Source organism: Triturus cristatus, chromosome 7 (genome assembly GCF_964204655.1).
Source record: "Triturus cristatus chromosome 7, aTriCri1.1, whole genome shotgun sequence".
Taxonomy (NCBI): Eukaryota; Metazoa; Chordata; class Amphibia; order Caudata; family Salamandridae; genus Triturus; species Triturus cristatus.
Window position 1 is genome coordinate 315,869,401 of NC_140590.1, and position 19,242 is coordinate 315,888,642.

At 40.3% G+C, this 19,242-nt stretch overlaps 1 protein-coding gene across 2 annotated transcripts in view; it reads right to left on the minus strand.

Annotated features, from left to right (window-relative positions):
- BRSK1 (BR serine/threonine kinase 1) overlaps positions 1-19,242 on the minus strand; it is a 348,383-nt gene that overhangs the window by 22,641 nt on the left and 306,500 nt on the right. Inside the window, exons 14-18 of one of the 2 annotated variants that reach the window (XM_085616379.1) lie at positions 17,615-17,822; positions 11,353-11,401; positions 9,764-9,887; positions 8,585-8,765; positions 5,133-5,222 (exon numbers count right to left, since the gene is read on the minus strand). In XM_085616379.1, coding sequence (XP_085472505.1) covers positions 5,133-5,222; positions 8,585-8,765; positions 9,764-9,887; positions 11,353-11,401; positions 17,615-17,822 — 652 coding nt within the window. Of the gene's footprint in view, positions 1-5,132; positions 5,223-8,584; positions 8,766-9,763; positions 9,888-11,352; positions 11,402-17,614; positions 18,147-19,242 lie in introns of both variants that reach the window. The other variant, XM_085616377.1, reaches the window with a different exon arrangement.

Genomic DNA, 19,242 nt, shown 5'->3' on the forward strand with positions numbered 1-19,242 from the left:
CTGTGATGAGTACTTGTTTCACCCCAAGTTACGCTAACCTCTATACTGGGATGGTGGCATGACCAAGTTCTTTGGTGACCAGAACTACCGCAATACTCAAATAATATTATTTTGTGCACTATATAGCTTATTTCTTTGTGATATGGAAGGGCAGTAATGAATCCCCAGAAACAAACAGTTGAAGGAAAATTACCTCAACTTACAAAATCAACAGAAGTGCAGTTGAATTCTTGAATGTGTTTGTAATGGTGGAAGAAGGCTGGTTGGAGATCAAATTATTTCATTGCGCAATCAACTGAAAACTAAATATTAAATCCTACCAGCAACCATCTAGCAAGTTTAAAATAGAGTATATAATATGACGAGCTACCACATGCTCGCAGAAACTGTAGTAAGGACTCTGCATTTGGTGATGTTCAAGAAAAAATGCTTGTGAGATTTAAAGAGAGAGGTTATTCAGATAAGATGCTGAAACAAGCAGTCAATAAAATACAGAGCAAGTGTAGGCAACAACTACTAATACCAACAAATCAAGAATCAAAAAATTCATCGAAACGGATTGAAACACCGTTGACACCCTAATACACCTTATACGCAAAAAACCTTTCGTTCATTCTGCTGTAAAAGTGTTTTGTAGTGATTTGTTCTTGTAACACTGTATATCCTCCTTGTGTAACAAACCTTAAAAGCATTGCCTGAGCCCCCTGTTGTTTGTTCTCTCCCTTGTTTATGTACTCTACTGGCTAAGTAGGACACAGGATTGTGTCCCATTTTATGTATTGTTTGTATGATTATATCCTAAACCTACAAGTAAATATCAGACCTCTATCCGGCTGGACTAGTCCACTAACTATAGCTATGATTGAGTCTATATTCATTCCTTTGGTTTCCATTTCACTTTCTGGATGCCTACTGTCTTTGTCATAACTTTTCACTACAAACAGACCAAATTTATGGCATCTGGCATAGCGTTTACCTGTGCACCCAGGTCTACAGGTGTTATCATTGGCTTGTCACCCTAACAAACTCAGGCCTAGTATACTGAAAGATAGTTTTACCACAAGATAACTGACAGGCATACAGTCATAAAATTACATACTGTACACAATTTCAGCTGCCAAAGCAAAATACAATCGCTCCTAAAAAAAACTTGAGGCTTCTCACAGTGGAAATCTTCCATACCCATGGTTTTCAGTGGGGGTAACCAGCACCAAACCCCTTGCCTACTATGATAAGCTGTGGGATTCAATGTAAACAAATGCCTGTCTGTAGGCTTTAAAAGAGTAATACCAATTCATGCTTTAATGCCTCTTAACGTACTCTTCACCTTCATACTCTTTTCACACTAAATACATCAGTCCTACTACATTTCATAATAAACATATCTGGCGTATAGCTATGATTTTAGTGTTCCACCATAAATAGCTCAGTCCTGCTGTATTGAGTATAAGGTTTGCCACCAGCCATAAAAAGCAATACCACATTGATTTTAGTGGAAGAACATAACATTGGGCCAGTCAAATTCTCTACTTAGGGGAACCAGCATGTGGGTGGAGGCTATGCCTCTCTTTTAGTAGTACACCTAAAACACTTTTTTGCTGGACATCCCATACTGCTCTCAAACACACAACTGCACTTTAAAGTCTAACATTAATGATGTAAATTATCTACATTCGAATAACACTTTAATAGTGCCATGTGTGTGCCACTGAAAGTTCAACCTCCATCCTATTTTAGGATTGATATTTTATATGTGCTAGAGAGACTTCTCTAGGTAGCCATGCTGCTGCTGGATAAACAAATAAAAGCTCACTGCTGTAGAAGCAAACAACTTCTGTCCCATCAAAACATGTACTCCTGTCCAACAACATGTGGATGGAACCAAAGCCCCTCTCTGTAGTATTTCTGAAAGCTCTTTTCTAGGTTGATCACATATGGACCGATGACAGCCAGGCCTACGAATATCATTCTCCTCTGCCTGTCTGTAGGGTTTTGAGAATAATTGTTTGTAAATGTCGAACTCCTATGATATGTGATGTGGAAGCAGGCTTCAAATGCATTTCACATATAAGTCATGTACAAACAAGTTATTCATGCCACGAGACTGACATTCGCCGAACAGGACTCCTGTTTGCTTTCAGCCATAATTTGAATTAATAATGAATCAAATATGATCACTAAACTCGCACCACAGGAGCTCCACTCTTGGGAGAAGATCATTAGACGTGCTGCCTACGGGAATGATAAAATGTCTAGGAAACCTTTCGAAAGCTATGTATAAGAGATGCAGCTATGTCACTTCCAACGAAGGAAGATTTTATACAATATTTAAGAAGAGATGTCCCGGAAGCTCCAAGCAGCATGCAAGTGAAATCTGAATATGGCCGCTGGAGTTGGAGCTTAAGCCTCATCTCCTCAATGGCTGTGAAATTGTCACAATTCGGTTGATAGGCTACAACAACATAAAAGTGTTTGATGTTACTCTTAGATTCCCAACCTGTAAATGAGGACTGATTCAAAGCATGTACATTATTGGAAGGGACAATGCCTGTCTTGTGCTAGTTCAGGTTTATAGATTGACCAGTCATAATCTGGTTTACCCCTGAAGTTTGTTTCTACACGGAGTGGTTTCATCACTTCCTGGCTTTCTTGGGAGGTTTGTAAAGACAACAGTCACCGCAGCTTGTTTGTATCTGTACAGAGGACTCAACAACCAATTTCTCATTCCCTACATGGGCATTTTTAAGCAGCTCATCATGTATGCCCTGCTTACCTGCGAGAGCATGGATTTTTAATGTCTGATCACTTCCTGTTTATCAATAAGAGATTGTATATAAAGCAGACTTTAGATTTCCATTTATATGTAAGGGTTTGCAAATAAAGCTGACAAATAACCTCAACAAAAAGTTGGACTAATAGTCCCTACTTACCAGTAAGAACTTGCACAAAGACTGGTTGATCAATACCTGCTTAACAGTAAATGTTTGTATATTGAACAGTTTACGACAGTGCTAGCATGAGAGGATTCATGTAGTTGAATGTTCGAAAATACCTGCATATTTACAAAGGCTTGCTCGTGTGGCTGGTTATTCACTCTCTTCTTACCTGTGCAGGCTTAAACAGATGACTGGTAAATCACTCAATGTCACTCGATGTCATGATGTGGTGATAATACTTACATACAATATTCAGGACCATCTGTGACAATCTGCACCAGACCCTAGACCTAAGGCCATGACTTGGCCACCCTACTCCATACCCAAATGTAAGTAACACAGACCACCCCAAAGTTGGAGTCCTCTCCTATGGTCTCCCTACAAGAACCCCTCCTTGCACAGATTGCAAGGTGTGACCTCATCATACATACCCCTATACATGCATATTAGTGAGTGTAAGATTCAATACGTGCTTGCACTCAGTACACTCATCCACACACTTAAATTTACCTTCTACCTCCAGTCTCACTTTGCAGCCATATACCATATCAGATCCAATGTGAAGGTGTTTCTGCCCTACCTCTACTACTCAGGTAGCACCTATTGATACCTTACTACACATCATACCCTGAAATAAACTCAACTAGACCCAGACTATCCCCAATCATAAAATCCCTTCTCCTCAAATACACCATATAATGTAAGCTCTCTTCTATACAAGGTGCCACAACCAGGAATGATACAAAATCGACTTTCCATCGTCACAGATGCTCAGCTCTCACAATACTGATCCAGACCTTACTCCAGCAGCCAGAACAATTAACTTGTTCCACCAGACCTGACTCCCCAGTGAGAAAAGAGATAGACTTTATTCCTGACAGTCCCATAAGCCCTGCATCATCTCTTGTTCACTACTTTAATGCAATAGACTTACACTCACACCACTCCCTGTACAAACTACATAAGATGCCTCAAAGTCTCCCCAAACTCACCTACAATCACATCCCACATGATTCTACGTCGATCTTTAAACACCTACAAACCTTCCCATTCAACAAAGGAGGATACTTCCATACTTAAACACACCACCTGAAACCCAGCATCTACTCTAGCTCTTGCTCCTTTGTCCCTCTCTCTCTAGCTCTCTCTAGCTCTCTCTTCCTCTCACTCTCACATACATACAAGCACACACACAAGCACATTTAGCTCACAGAAGGACTGACTCGACCACCTGTGAGAAGACAGCTTACATACAGAACACATATTTGAGGCTTTATTTCACAGACCTTTGCAAATATTACGCTTTACCCCCTCATAAATATACTCATTCTAAGCACACCTACCAGTAACATTCTCAGACTCAGTCTGACAGTCACTTGAAAAAACCACGCAGCTTAAGTTCCTGATACTCGTGCCATTTCAGACCACCATCAGCACTCCCTCAGACCTCCCAGGAAAAGAATTGTGACTCTGATCGACCAAAATCTCATGTGGATTATAGTTCCTTAACAGGGTAAAGCCCCCTACCTACAGCTCCACTGATAACCTAGTCTTCCAGCTTCAGATCAATCATTGTTCCAAAACCCCCAAAAACATGAATTGCTACATTTTGGTTAACCCTTCCTTCAAAAAGAACTCATCAGTATCTTTTATAAATTCATAAACCTGAAAGTTGATTTAACAATTATACTTAGCCCAGTGCCACAACCTTACATGCGTCTTCTACTGCAAAGTAAACCTCACTCATCTTCCCTTACATTCCACAATCTGGCTGGCTATACACATTCTCTCCTCATATTAAAACCCAGGTCCACCCACCACTAAGCCTCAATAGCCTGTTCCCATTGGAATTCCAACAGCCATTAAGCAGTGGTATGTTGTCTAGCTTCCCTTGCAGCTAGGCACGAATTCTCTACCTAAATATCATTTAGCCACCCCATGCCACTGAACCTCTTTACATAATGGATACGGCTGTCTAAGCTTCCCTATATGGCTTGTTTTTAAATATGGTTTTCTTCTTACCTATTACAGCCTGCACATATGGCTGGATGATCACTCTCTGCTTACCCTCAAGAGTTTGTTCAAATTACTGATTATACCATATCGCTTACTATTAAACACTTGTTCAAGGAATGGTCAATCTGTGTTTACATGCGAGAGCTTGTATATAGAGTGGAAAGATAGTAACCTGCTTACCGGCAAGGGCTTGTACAGACGGCTGGTCATGTGTGCTCAAGAGTTGGGCCTGAATTGTTTCTACTACCCTCTTAAACCTACGGCTGGGACCTGCAGAGAAGAAGAAAGGGCAGGTAGCAAGATGGGACAGTTCATACAATGTATACAATGCTGATATTTACACTAATGAGCACTGTTTCTCACTATAAATGGCACCAACAGGATAGCTACAGGAAGCTGTATATTAGTTATGTTTGTTCCAGGTAAGTAGAAGTCTATGAATTGTACTATTCAGCAGAAGACACATTTTTCAGTGTGAAAGTACTTACTTTTTTTGTTTTCTTTGCTAAGCTTCCCTTCCTTGCTTTCATTTTTGTACCTCTTTTCCATTCTCTCCATTTGCTTTCATGTTTCAGTCTTCCTTACTTCTTTACTTTTTATTTTTCTATTCTATCTTCTTAAGATTCCGTCCCTTTTTTATTCTGTTTCCCCTTCTACTTTATTGCATCGATTTATTTTTCAATTTTCTTTCTTTTTTCTTAGCTTTCCTTTTATGCAAATTTTTACTTTTCATTCTTTAAACATTTTTTTCTTGCTTTCATTTTTCTCTGCCTCTTGCGCTTGCATCTGTCTATAATTTTCTTTTAGTGTTTTAATGTCTCATTTGTATTATTTCTCCACCTTTTCCAAACTTTGAGTCTCTTATGTTTCTTTGTTCTGCTATCTCATTTCTTTCTCTTATTTCCTGCCTTAATTATTTCTCCCACTTTCAACTTTGCTACAGTTTTAGTTTGTTTCTCTTTTTTATTTTTATATTTTCTTCTTTATTTTAGTTTCTTTCTAAATTGTCTCATTTTCAACTGTATTGTTCTGTTTTTGAGTATTTTTTCCTCTTCTTTTTCATTTATTTTCTTTTTATTTTATTTTATTTATGGTTTGTAACGCGCTAGAATCGACTCCAACGGAGTATCTCTGCGCACAGAAAGAAGAATAGAGAGAGAGAAATAAAAGAAAGAGAAGCCAGCAGCAACAGATCAGCATACAGTTCAATTTGATTAAAATAGAAATGTTTTGAGTCTTTTCCTAAAATTAAGATGTTCTGGGCATTGCCTGAGCTCAAGAGGAAGTTTATTCCACAAAGTTGGTCCGACAACCGAAAGAGCTTTACCACCTTGTCTGACCTTCTTTGTGGTTGGGATTTTCAATAAAAGTTGGCTACTTGACCTAAGAGAACGTGTGGGATTATAAGGGATAAATGTATCCTTCCAATGGGAAGGTCCACATCCATATAGACTCTTATGGATCAGACAACAAGTCTTAAAATGTATTCTCTTGCGGACTGAAAGCCAGTGTAATTTATCCAAGAGGGGCTTTGATGGCGTTCTTGGAGGGGCGTTCAGCACAAGCCTTGCTGCAGTGTTTTGTATCACCTGGAGTTTTGCTAGGACACTCTCATTGGCTGACAGCAGAAGTCCATTGCAGTAATCCAGGCGACTTAATACTAGTGCCTGTACCAGGGTTTTTCTGACGGAGTCCGGTAGAATTGGGAAGACTTTTCGTAGGAGTCCAATAACATGGAAACATTGGCCAACCACCCAGTTGCCATGTTGTTTGAAAGTGAGCTCTCGATCGAGACGAACCCCTAGGTTTTTGACTACCTGTTTAGGTTCTGGCACTTGGCCAAGCTCACATGGCCACCAGTCCGGTGTCCACAACGTTCTTACCTCCCCAAAAAGCACAACTTCGGTCTTATTTACATTGCATTGGAGATAATTAGATGTCATCCAATTTGCCACAGCCTTCATGCCTTCGGAAAAGGCCGTCTTCACTTCATGTGTGAGCCTTTTGAAAGGGAATAAGAGCTGGGTATCATCCGCGTAGGAGATGGGGATGAACCCAAAGTCTCTCAGAATTCTGGCCAGGGGTGCCACATAGATGTTAAAAAGAGTCGGGCTCAGACAGGAGCCCTGTGGCACCCCCTTCGTAATGCAAGTCTCAGTCGACCGAAATGAGCCCATGTTGACAGCTTGAGTACGGTTAGATAAAAAACTCTTTAACCAAGCTAGTGCTGTACTCTCAATGCCAGTCATAGTCAGACGTTCGATTAAGATTTTATGGGATATCGTATCGAACGCTGCCGATAAATCTAATAGTACCAGGATAACAGAATATCCTCTGTCCTGGTACATGTGAAGATCATCTGTCACCAATAACAGGGCAGAGTCATGGTTTAATTTTGTATCCTCTCCATTCCTTTATTATTCTGGGTCCTGTATACATTCTTTCTGTTCTCTTTTCTCCTATGTTCTCGTTTCCTTAGCCACTGTTCCAATTAGCATCTTCACAACACTTTATTCTGCTTTTGTAAAAAAACATAAAAGTCAAGTTTACAAACTATCTACAAAAGTGCCATTTCTATAAAACATCTGACATAAATTACACTGCCAGTAAAAATACTCAGCATCTTTACTAATGTAACATTTTCTTCATTTTTATCTTTGTTCTTTCCTCTTACTCATTTTCCATTCTAACCCCTTCTTTTTTCTTACTATCTCACATTTGATCTTTCACTTTCTTTTATTCCATGGTGCCTTTTTTGCTTTATTTCATTAGGTTATTTTTCACTCTCCTGCTTATTTTTCTTCTTGTTCTCTTTTTACAATTAGTTTTGTGATGCTTTGTTATTGATATTTTATGAGTCTGATTAATAACAAAATAAGATTTTAAAATTGTTATAATATGACAATATTATGCTTCAGTATTAGAGAATTGGTGAACTCTGTATATATACAAAACAAACGTGAAACCTATTTAAAAGTCTGTCATTGTTATTTTGATTTTATTTCACATTACAATCATTCCTGCTCTGCTTTCTTTTAATCTCCAGGGCACACAGTGTACCCATTATCATCCCTTTTCCCTCCACAGACGTTCTTGCCCATTGCCACACTTCCCTGTGTAATATATTTCCCATACAATCAGGCGCTGGTGAATATACCAGTTAATGTATAGTGCTAAATCAATCCAATACGTGCAGAATTAGGATGTATTACATAATCCAGCAAATTACAGATTTATATGAATTTCTTTAACAGTAACCTGAACATTGCTTCTTGTTAGAGGACTATTTCCTTGCATATAAATGTCTACCCAGCAATTCTTTCTATTTCTCTTGTCTCCCATCATTTCTCAGTCTATTACCCCCATTTGCTTCAGCTGTTGCTGATTCCTCTTAGTTTTCTCTAAAGTCTCATATGCTAGTTTCCCTTCTCTCTTCTAATTTGTCAATTCTGCTCTTCAATAATTCATTGTCTCGTTAAGTCTTTCCTAATGCCCAATCTCTCACCCCTGTGGTGCCTGCCATCACCCATTATAAATCACTCCCAATCGATTTGCGGAGCATCTAACCAATGCATTTCCCCATCTTACCATATTGCATTTACAGAGTCACAGTGGGCAGATGGTCAGCTCACCTGAAATTAGAGTAAAAGTAACAGAGTAGATGCCATTTTCCTTCTGTGCCTCGGCTCCCTCTGAGTAGCTTATGTCCACCTGGAACTTGATGGGCTTCTGGAAAACCGAAGGTCCAGCAGATGACTTGTACTCCGCCCGGAAACTCGTCTGGGAGATAACGCTGTGACTCAAGCTGGGAATCTGTGGACCAATGAGATAGGTAATCAATCTCTTTGAAGGGCTGCTCTGTATATATAAGTTCAGGAGCAAGCTTAGACAATAAGTAGGCTGTTTCCTGACAGGCTGACCTCTGCTAGGCATATGGCGAACACCACTTCAAACTAACCAGCCTTGCACAGCAGTCAGGGATGAAGGACACTATGCACTGCAAGGCATCAACTATGCCCCTACCTGCTATGGATATAAAGTCACCACATAGATTTAGAAGAACATGACATATGACTATGTATTATTGACAGCACAGTATCCAACCCAGTCAATGTTAGCTTGTTATGTATTAAAAACGAGGTCTACTAAAGCATTCTTTAAAATAGATTGTTATAATGTTGCAGAGAAGAAGAGATATGTAATAATTATACTATTCTGTGTTACACTACTACCTGGCACTTTCAGCAGCACAACACCCTAAGAAACAGTATTACTTAATCAAAATATGTAGAACATGAAACTCACAGCAGCCAAACTGTACTCTTCCTGGAAACTTATTTTTATGGACCTCAGAAGTTAAAGATGAGTGCACCATTGTAATTCAAACTTGCATCTTGCAAGTGAAAACAGACCCGCAATTTGTCAGGAAGACAAGGATGTGCCGCTTACCATCATGTTGGTTTCAAGTGCAATGAGGAAGTGCCTGTCGCCCATCCTCAGTGAAAGAAAGGATGGTGGTCATTACAGAGTGTGGGCACTGACTGGATTCAGAAGGTGTGCCCATTGGGACCACGCTGCACAGTACATCAGGAGCAGTGAACTAGGTTTTCCTGTTGACCAGGGACCTGTGTGTCTCTAAACAGACGGTGGCCATCTTCTACTTCAGTTAGAACTTTTTTAACTTAACTATAATTTTAATTTTAAATTTAATTTTAATGTACGTACCATCTTTCTTAACCTCAGACATAAAGCACATGCAAAGTAAAATGTAATTCCCTTCTCTTAGAGATCAGAGACAAACATAAACCTACCGACAGAAATGCATGGACAATGTCCGCCTTAATGGAGCTAAGTGGCTTATCTTTGATAACCACAAAGATCTGCTCTTCCTTATCCAGATTGATGAAGTTCCCAAACCAGGATTTTTTTGCCAGTCTGCAAAGAATAGAAGAAAAAACCGACGTGAAAAAAACAAAATCAGAAAAACATGGTGAGTCTGGAAAGTACTAAGGATTTTACTGAGACTTTCGAATGTGTGTTCAGGTCCATTGGGAAGGGATTATTATTTTGAGTAAGACTGTAGAATTTGGGGGAAACAAGAAGCGAATATTCATCAATGGCAGAATGCAATTATCTGCCTTGGGAAATATATGTTAGTGTACCTTGCTGCCATAATGACAAAATGGTTCATTTAGTAGAGCATTTTTTTTCTTTTTCTTTACATTTTTTCTTTATCCCTTCTAATAACATTATTTTTTTCTGTTGATCTTTTCTATCCATGTCTAATTGCACCCTTAAGTCATTGGTGAACTCTGTCATTGGTTGGAGAATCATTTTATTAAAAAACATAAATAGAAAATATGTTAATAAGATGCAAACCCTAATGGTTCGATTCTGAAACAAAAGCTTACAAGTTGGAAATCCACATATTGTAGATGTCCTCCTGTGATCTGCATAGATTTCTGAAATACTGAGCCGTCATAAAAATACTCTGACTACATGTAGCAATCCTGACAAATCATAGCTTTCTGTGCATATTTCTTGTCTGCTTGTTCTGAATAGATCAGGTCACAGTGCCAGCAATCCAGAAGAATATGTGATGTGGAATAGTGCATTGGCACATTAAAATGTATTTATTTTTTTCTTCACTAGAACATTTTGTAAAATATTTTTTTTTGTTGCGAAACATGCTCCCTTACACCCAAAAATAAGAAATTCGGATGGTTGGGAAACCTTTCCTCCTAAATTACACAATTTCAAGCTTCTTTGATGTCACTTTCTGTGTTTGGGAAGGTATGTGGAGACAAGCAACAGAATAGGGTCTTACACACACACAACCTCATGATTTTGTGGATGTACACCACCTACCCAATGGTGGGAACCATGCCTCCTCCCAATAAGTTAGTAAGCTGGAAATAACTGCCATGATCACTATTGTGACAGTGAACTGAGTTCCATCTGTGGAGGTTAAAGTCTGCATATCATATGTTTGAGGATTAGTATTTGTGGGATGAAGCTCATAGTTTTTTTTTTTTACATTTGACAATGTAGACTATTGTAACTCTACACTATCTCACACCGAAAGGTACACGCTGTCCACTATTTTTCATTTTCGGATACTTTCAGAGATGTTGAAGGTACAACAGTGGCAACTGTTTGCTCAGAGGCTGATGCACTGTCATTTGCAACAGCAAATTTGCACCTTTCTCCACAACATGACATCTGCATAGTCATTTATTCAAATTGGTACACTGTAGGTTGTGGAAATATCTCTAGCTAACAATGTATACTGTAGCGCTCCATAAACTTAATTCGACATAGTATAGCTCAGATTCCCATTTTAACCCTGGTACAACATGAGTGTATTTATTCACCGCCCACAAACCAGGTGTACACTTACTCTGGTGAAGACTCCGGGGTTAGACTTGACATTTCTTCTGGTGTCGGAACTAAAAATGATGGAAAATGGAGGTCAGCAGGTTACCAAGGTACGTGTGAATGGCAATATGTGTTTCGACATGTGGACAAACAAGTTAACACTCAATGGACTGAGTGAAAATTGTGGCCTGGCCAACCTTTCCAACTCTTGACAGTTAATTTGTCTGGCCTCTAGGCACTGATAATAGGTGTCAGTCTGGTGTCATATGTACGTATATAAACAACAACATGTCTGAATTTCTAAAAATGCACTAAAACCTACTACTCAAACAGGGTTTTATCTGGAAAAAGATGGCAGTTCCAACCTATGTGCCTCTCTGGCAGTGTCCTGCGTCACATGGCTGCAAATGGTTCTGCTGTTGTAGGTTGTGTATTGATTCCAGACAGTGAGACAAGGGAAGCCTAGGCGTGAGGGAAGAGGGTCTTCCTGACCGGACAGCTGGGAGGAGCTGTACCCTGTCCTGATTATATTTCAAAGGGCCCAGCCTGCAGCACATACAAAGGAACCTGACATCAGGCCTGTCCTTGCCTTTGTCACCTTAGACAATTTGGAGCCAGGACCAGGGGAGTGGGAAGAACTGACCAGGAACCAGTTTTGGGGGTAGGCCAGCGCGTTCCCCACACAAAGGTTGGCACCAGTTATAAAAGTGAGACATTCTGAACCTCTCATCAGTACCCTTCTGGATCACTAGAAGATTCAGAAGAAGAACTTCACTGCTGATGGAACAACTGTCTTGCTGTTTGAAAAAGGAAAATTGCACCTGCTTGTCTTGATCTCAGGCTACTCAGAATGACTCCAAGGGTCAACTGGTTGACCTCCTGTGTGAGCTACAGGGACACAACTTACAGCCAGAGGCCACCTGGAAACTGCCCATCTGACCAGCACCACCTGGAACTGCCTGGACTTGTCTGTACTTGCCTGAGCCCTACTGAACTGACTTCTAATACCTAAGAGGTGTTCCCTATGTCCAGGACTCTTGGATGGCATCAGTGAGAGTTCCTACTGAAAAAAAAGGCAAAGAACCAGATGCTTTGGGCTCCTCGCAACCGCAAACTGACTTCTTTGTGCCAAATATCAACCACCTATGACGACTGCCCACTCAAAACTCAAGCGGAACCTGCTCTTCATGGTGACAGCGACCGTCTGTGGCTATCAACCAACGCGAAGTTCCATCGATGACCGGCTCCTCTTGTTATAGCATTGACTATCTGCAATTCCTTACCTGTTCCTCATGCCAAAAGCCTCCTCCTCGCGGCCCCTTCCAATGTCAACGGAACTTGTCGAACTTGAAAAGGTGACTCTTCAGCAGGAATAACCTGCTCCGGGAACCATCCCTTGCTCCATCCCTGTCGGCCTGAACTTGTGACTCTCAACAGGTCTAGCGTGATCAGATAACCACGAGTAGCGTTTTGTGCTTCTTGTCACTATTTTTACCTAAACCTTTAAAAATGTATGTCTCCAGTTCTGTCGATTGGATTTTGTTCATTTTCATGTCATTTTATTTATAAAAAGGTATTCTATTTTTAATGAATTGGTTTGGTATTTTTCTTGTTTTGTGTTTTCACTTTATTACTGTTTGAATGAGCATAAATAATTAACACATTAACTGTAATTTAAGCCTGACTGCTTTGTGCCAAACTACCAGAGGATTAAGCACAGGTTTATATAGTGACTTCTGTGGTTCACCCTGACAAGAATTGTGTGTTCCACCCCTCTCAACTAATAATCCAATTTCTTACAACAAGTATGTGAAGTACATGTCTGTTACATTTGGTGAGAAATAAAAATAAAAATGTACAACATATATTTCTGCCTATTTTTTATCCATATTCAGTATAATTATGGTTGCATCCTTAATTATTTCTCCATGGGCTTCTGCTGAATTTGTTTGGCAGGGATTTTTTATGTAGGAAGCTACTCCCTACATATAGAACACTAGTCATCATATATGGTAGTTTTTATCTATAATTAATGTGTCAATACTTCGGAAATACTATGGGATTGAACAATATTGTATGTATATTGAGCACATGTGTTTCACAATAAAAATGCAATGTAACAGGGAGAGGCCTATAGTCTTCTGCTCATGTCCATATAAAAATATTTTTCCTAATGCAAAAATGCCATTTTCTTTTAAGAGATTTTTACAGCTTGTTATGTGCCCACAAAGTCAACTATTTAAACACTTTCCGGTGTATGGCCCCTTCTGGTCTAAGAAATAGATGATTGCTCTATTAAACAGGCTCCATGGCCTGTTTATTCATAAACCTTTCTAAAAGGTGAACATATTTGGTTACTTCTTTTAGTTCTATAGACAGTGAGGTCATCAACATACCTTCTCTCTCAGTCCAGGTGTAAGAAGATGAAGAGTATTCCTAAACCTGTGATTCAAGATTTACATGCCATAAGTTCCCTGTCAGTATTCAGTTTACTTCAGACAGTAATATCAGGAATGTTTTCCTGCCATATGTTTGCAGCACCTTTTTTGTTCTATTAACTTTTTATACATTTTTATTTACTAGATCGAAAATGGTGCCTCAATTACTTGCCAGAAGATAACGCTATCTATTTGCCTACCCTAAAAATATATAAAGTAGAAGTCAAGAAGGCACATAGTCAATTTTCTTCTGAACAATTGATAAATGCTCAAAATTATAACAGAGACATTTTTATTTTTAAATTACTAACAACTTCTGCAACTCTACCATCCATGCTTTAGACTTTGACTCCTTTATAGAAACAACCGCTATTTGTCTAGACACCAGTAGTAAGTCCCTTTTCTCTGGTACCCTCTCATTCTCACCTGTCAGACCAGAAGCTCTCAGAATTTACCCAACTCTCTTCTGAGGCTGCAACAAAACCGATGCTGCTAGTTAGGTCATGAGCACACCTTTAACCTTGCCAGGGAAGATGTGTTCACGTTCCTGTAAACACATCATTATTAATCAACTCTTGTCAGTTGCCATTTTGCCTTCTGCTTGGAGGCAAACTATTTTGGCACCAATGCCAAAAGAAGCCCTCAGCTGATTACACTACTCCTGACAATTATTGTCCTGTTTCATTACCTCCCTTCATGTCCACAGTTACAGAGAGAGAAGTAAATTATCAAGTTAACTCCTTCATCCAGATCACAAATATATTGAACCTGGTACAAGCAGAATTTAGAGCAGCTCAAGGAACAGAGGTTGCTTTTGCCTCAGTTCAAAATAAGCTGAACTGTGCTGATCCGCAGCCCTGATATCTGTAACCCCCACAATACTCATTAATAGACTGTCAGATATCGAAGACAAAATCCTTGCAGTATTTCTCTTCTTTTCTCCTGGACCACATGCAGACGGTGAAGTTATCACAGTTCTTCAGGGATCCTCCTTCACTCCAACTTTTTTAAGCTATATGTGGCTTTACTGGAGACACTCACTCCTTCCAGGGCTATGCAGATGCGCACAAATTGTGTTGAAGCATGAAATGAACCAGGAAGGACTTGCTCCAATTTCCGGAACTGTATGGAAATTAGATACAGATTGGATGAGCAACATTCCCTTAAAACTCAATTCAGGTAAGACTGAAATTTAATTGTTTGGTTCCAATAGATCCATCTGGTCAAATCATTGGTAGTCTAGCAAGTTGGGCAGCTCACTTCTGGTCAGTTCAGCATGTAATGTGGGGATCAGCTTGGATATTATCTTTGATGGTGTTTTATCTGTTTCAGTCCACATTTCAAAGTCACTAAACAATGATTTCTGATTTTTAGAACTCTAAGAAAGATTTTGTATTTCCTACCAAAAAATGCTCACTTCATCATTTTTCAAGCAACTCATGGACCCAAACAGCGATTATCTTGGACCCCCAAAATATCTCTAATATCATTTACAACAGGTTCAAAATTGCAAAGCCCAACTCATGCATAATCTGCCACTCAGCTCACAGGTATCTGGTGGTGGAATACATCAGCGGATGTAATGGATTTTATTGCTGCACATTTTCAAACCTACAATTTTAACATGCATCTGTCAGTGTGCGTACACAATTGACGGGGGCCTATAGATCTTTACTTGCTGCACTGGTGCTCTTTGTAGAGTCTACAAGCATCATACAATATGATTCCAGAGCAAATATGGTGGGACACCCACTCCTGGGTGGATTGGCCACCATACTGAATTTTGTTGCTTTTTAAATACATTTTCTCAGTGTGGAATGTTGATCTCCATAGTGTTTGAAAATGGCTTTACAGCTCTTCCAAAACTAATGAGCACAAATAATTCTTTCTCTGAGGCGGTCAGAGATATCTTTTGATTTAAGCATAAAGTGTTACCAATCCTGAATGCTCCAAGCCACACTGATAAGCGTCTGTGACACTCCACCATCATCAAGTTATCATGCGGTGCATGTATAGAAGCACCTGATTCCAATTATCTACTTAACTGATATGGGAGCAGCAATGGTGCACCCAATTTTTTCACACATCACTATTGAATGGTGGCTGGTTTTCTGTTTAAAAACATTTCTATCACTGAGATTAGATTAATAAACTGTTAGACCTGGGCGAGGTCAAGAAAAGGGGCATGTATTTCTTAATATGTAAACAATAACATGTTAAAGGGGCACACTTTTTTTTCAAGCTTGCACACAAATTGTAAAGAAAATGGAATTAAAAAGTACACATTGCAGTAAGATGAGTGGCATAGTGCACATAACTACAGCAATGAACAAGGAAATATGTCAGCAGCAGTCTGTCTAGTTGTAGCTACATCATTAGGGTCAAGTCTTGATCCTGTAATCTTCTGTTACAAGTCAGAACTCAGAATTACATGTGCACCATCATGTTAATTGCTCTTGAAACACAAATTGCCCTATTTTCTATTTACAAAATATCTAAAATATGGGCTTGTACTCAACACTACAATTGCAGAGCTGGAAAGAGTTCCATCAAAGGAGCCTGTGTAATAACAAGCACAGAGATCAGGATTTCCCACTTTTGGTATTTTTGAGATTGTGATGGTTAACAGGGAGAGTGTCAGCCTGGGTGAGAATCATAGTGAGCTCCAACGAGAAGAGAAATGGCAGCGTACTTGTAACTGTAGGACATTACCTCATATATAAACCATGCTATAGACGTAATGCCAGGATAAAGGTTCTCAAACCAAGACTTTGGGTCTGATGTAGAGTTTGATGGACAGGGTACTCCCTTGGAAATATGACAGAGCACCCTGCACGCCAAAGCCTTGGTCCGCGCGCCTCATTTAGATGCAGTAGAGGCCGCTGGAGGAAGAGGAAAGGCATTACACTGTCCGCTCTATTTAGGGTGGACGGTGTAAAGCCTTTTTCCCCCTGTCCGTGACCGTCAGGAAAAGCTTGGTGGTCAGTTATGGAAAAACAAATAATGACTCCATTCCCTGGTAGAATAATCCCAGGGTGGGGGGTCATTAGCTTTTTGTTTTTTAGTAATACACTTCTGCTTTGGGAGTTTGTTACTGAAAAAAATGTATATGTAAAATGCAATGGTGGGCAGCTGTGAAAAACGATGGTGGCTGTCCACAAAACGATTTGTACATTGAAGGATACCACTGTAACAGTGGTTCTTTTCCAATGTGCATAGATGATCGCTGGCCCTGAAGTCATCTATATATTTACCAGATGGATATCGGTCAAAGTGGATGAGGTAATGTCCTCCGCCACCTGATGAATGGGGTATTGTCCATGAAATTCTAAATCATGCACTTATGAGACCCTATAAGATAGATGACATGGAGGGAACAGGAAGATCTTGATGGGGTTTATTTAGGAAAAGGACTTGTGACTGAACTAGACAAAAAATAAACAAGCTGGTCTACCTGGGGTGGAGATTCATGCAGAGAGGTGAGAAGGACAGAAAGGGTAGAGAGTCAGAGATGCCATTTTGCTACTGAAGGAATTGCATATTGATAGAAATAATAAAAAGGCTAACGCTTTCTGCCATAGTCAGACAGATGAGAGCAGGTAGAGAAATGGAAGTAATCCTTACACCTGCTCGTCAACCAGAATTTTCAGTTTTTTGCTAAGCTGTGTACAGGGATGGAAGCAGTGCTTGCAAGGAAAACAAAAGCTGTGGAGGAATGAGGACAAAGCTTGACTGCTGACTTCTGATGCTTTTTTATCTACTATGGATGTACTGAGATGCACAATCCCTTTTTGCACTAAAGAACATTTCAAACTGTTACAATCAAAGATCAGTAAGTCAACTTACCTTGCAATTTCCGACGGTGAAAGCGTGGTGATCCCAAAAAGCTGTTCTTGATGGAGTTGAGTCGCGTCTTCCAGGCCACTCCGCCAACTCCCGGACTGGATGGGGGCGTGCCGCTGGGCGTTCCCGTCGGGCTGTCTTTGGGCGTGTGAACTGGGGTTCCCAGCGGGGTAGGGAGGGGGCTACCTCGGGGAGAAGGGTGGGGGGTCACCTGCGTCAAAGGGACAGATTTGGTGGCGGTTTTAGTACCAGGGAAGAAACGAGCAGGAAGTGAGGTAGGGAAGAAGGGTGGGGACAGAGGGGAGCGATGAGGTGGAGATGAGGAATCATGCGGTGGGGAGGAGGAGGCCAAGGCCATAGGTAAAGGGTTAGACTTTATGGTGTGCAGTGGCTTCTCTCCCAGGCTGGTCTTAGCCGGCAGCGTCTGGGTCTTCGGATCTGGTGAGCGGTGCACGGCTTTGGACTGCCAGATGGCTCGGGGGTCCTCCCCATCGGCGGTATCCAGCGGCGAAGGGGAAAAAGTGAAAACGGGACTCTGGCAAGGAGGGACAGAAAATTGCCCAGTGGGCATTGATGTCTTGACAATGAGATGGAATAATGTGGCATGACATGGTATTGTTATCAATATTGCTGCACTCATGGGACATAGTGTTTTCATGGGACATAGTTTTTCAGCCCTCCCACCTCGAAAGCAGCATTCAGCCACACGCTAGAGCATGAGAAGGTGGGCAAATCAGTGCTGGGGGCTCCACACTACCAAGGTGCCACCCATTGTCTTTCTATCTCTTCCTAAAAAAAGTGTATCTTCTCAAATTTGAATGACTACCTTGTCTTGTGATTAAGTTGATTGGTCTTTCTCTATGCCTTTAAAGATCCTATGTTCCCTCTGTAGCCCCAGTTCCCCATCTCTCTCAGGCTGTCTATCCCTTTCCCTTAGTATAACAAGAGGCTGACCCGCTCCTAATAATACCTTCTCTCACAGAGGTGTGTGATGTGTCTTCACTATAGTCCCGCAGTCTCATGGTGACATGTCTGGGCACACTTTCATCCAACTTTCTGACTAAAAATGGGTGAAAAGTGTCTGCTGGTATATATTTTATAACATGAATTGAAGAGAAGATTGTAAAAAGTGTCTAGCTGTTGTCTTGTTAAGAAATCATGGCTGAAGAGAACAATGTAGCATTACACAAAGTCCCATCACTCACCACCTCCAAGATCGAGTCATGAAGGATATTCTATTATTTATAAAAGTATTCAAACTATGAAATTTTTGTTTATTAGGATTATATTTAGTTTCTGTATAACACTAGCTGATACATACTTTTGGAGCCAAATTAATTCAAAACATAGGCTGAAAGTCATGGCGAAAATGAATGGCAATAAGTAGCCACCAGCCTGTAGGGAAATACTGAGATTTTCAGGAGATTGGGCCATCTGAAAAGTCTATAGACATGAGTCTGGCAGTGGCAAGATAGGCCCATTCTGTCCCTTGAGCTGCTCAATCTCACCTCTACTGAATCTTAAGATGCAAGTCTGACATATAACAACATGTAAGGCCTTGGCCTATTGTGGAATTCTCAATTTTCCTTTAGTTGAGTCCACAGAGCTCTACCAAAAAAATAGACTCTTTT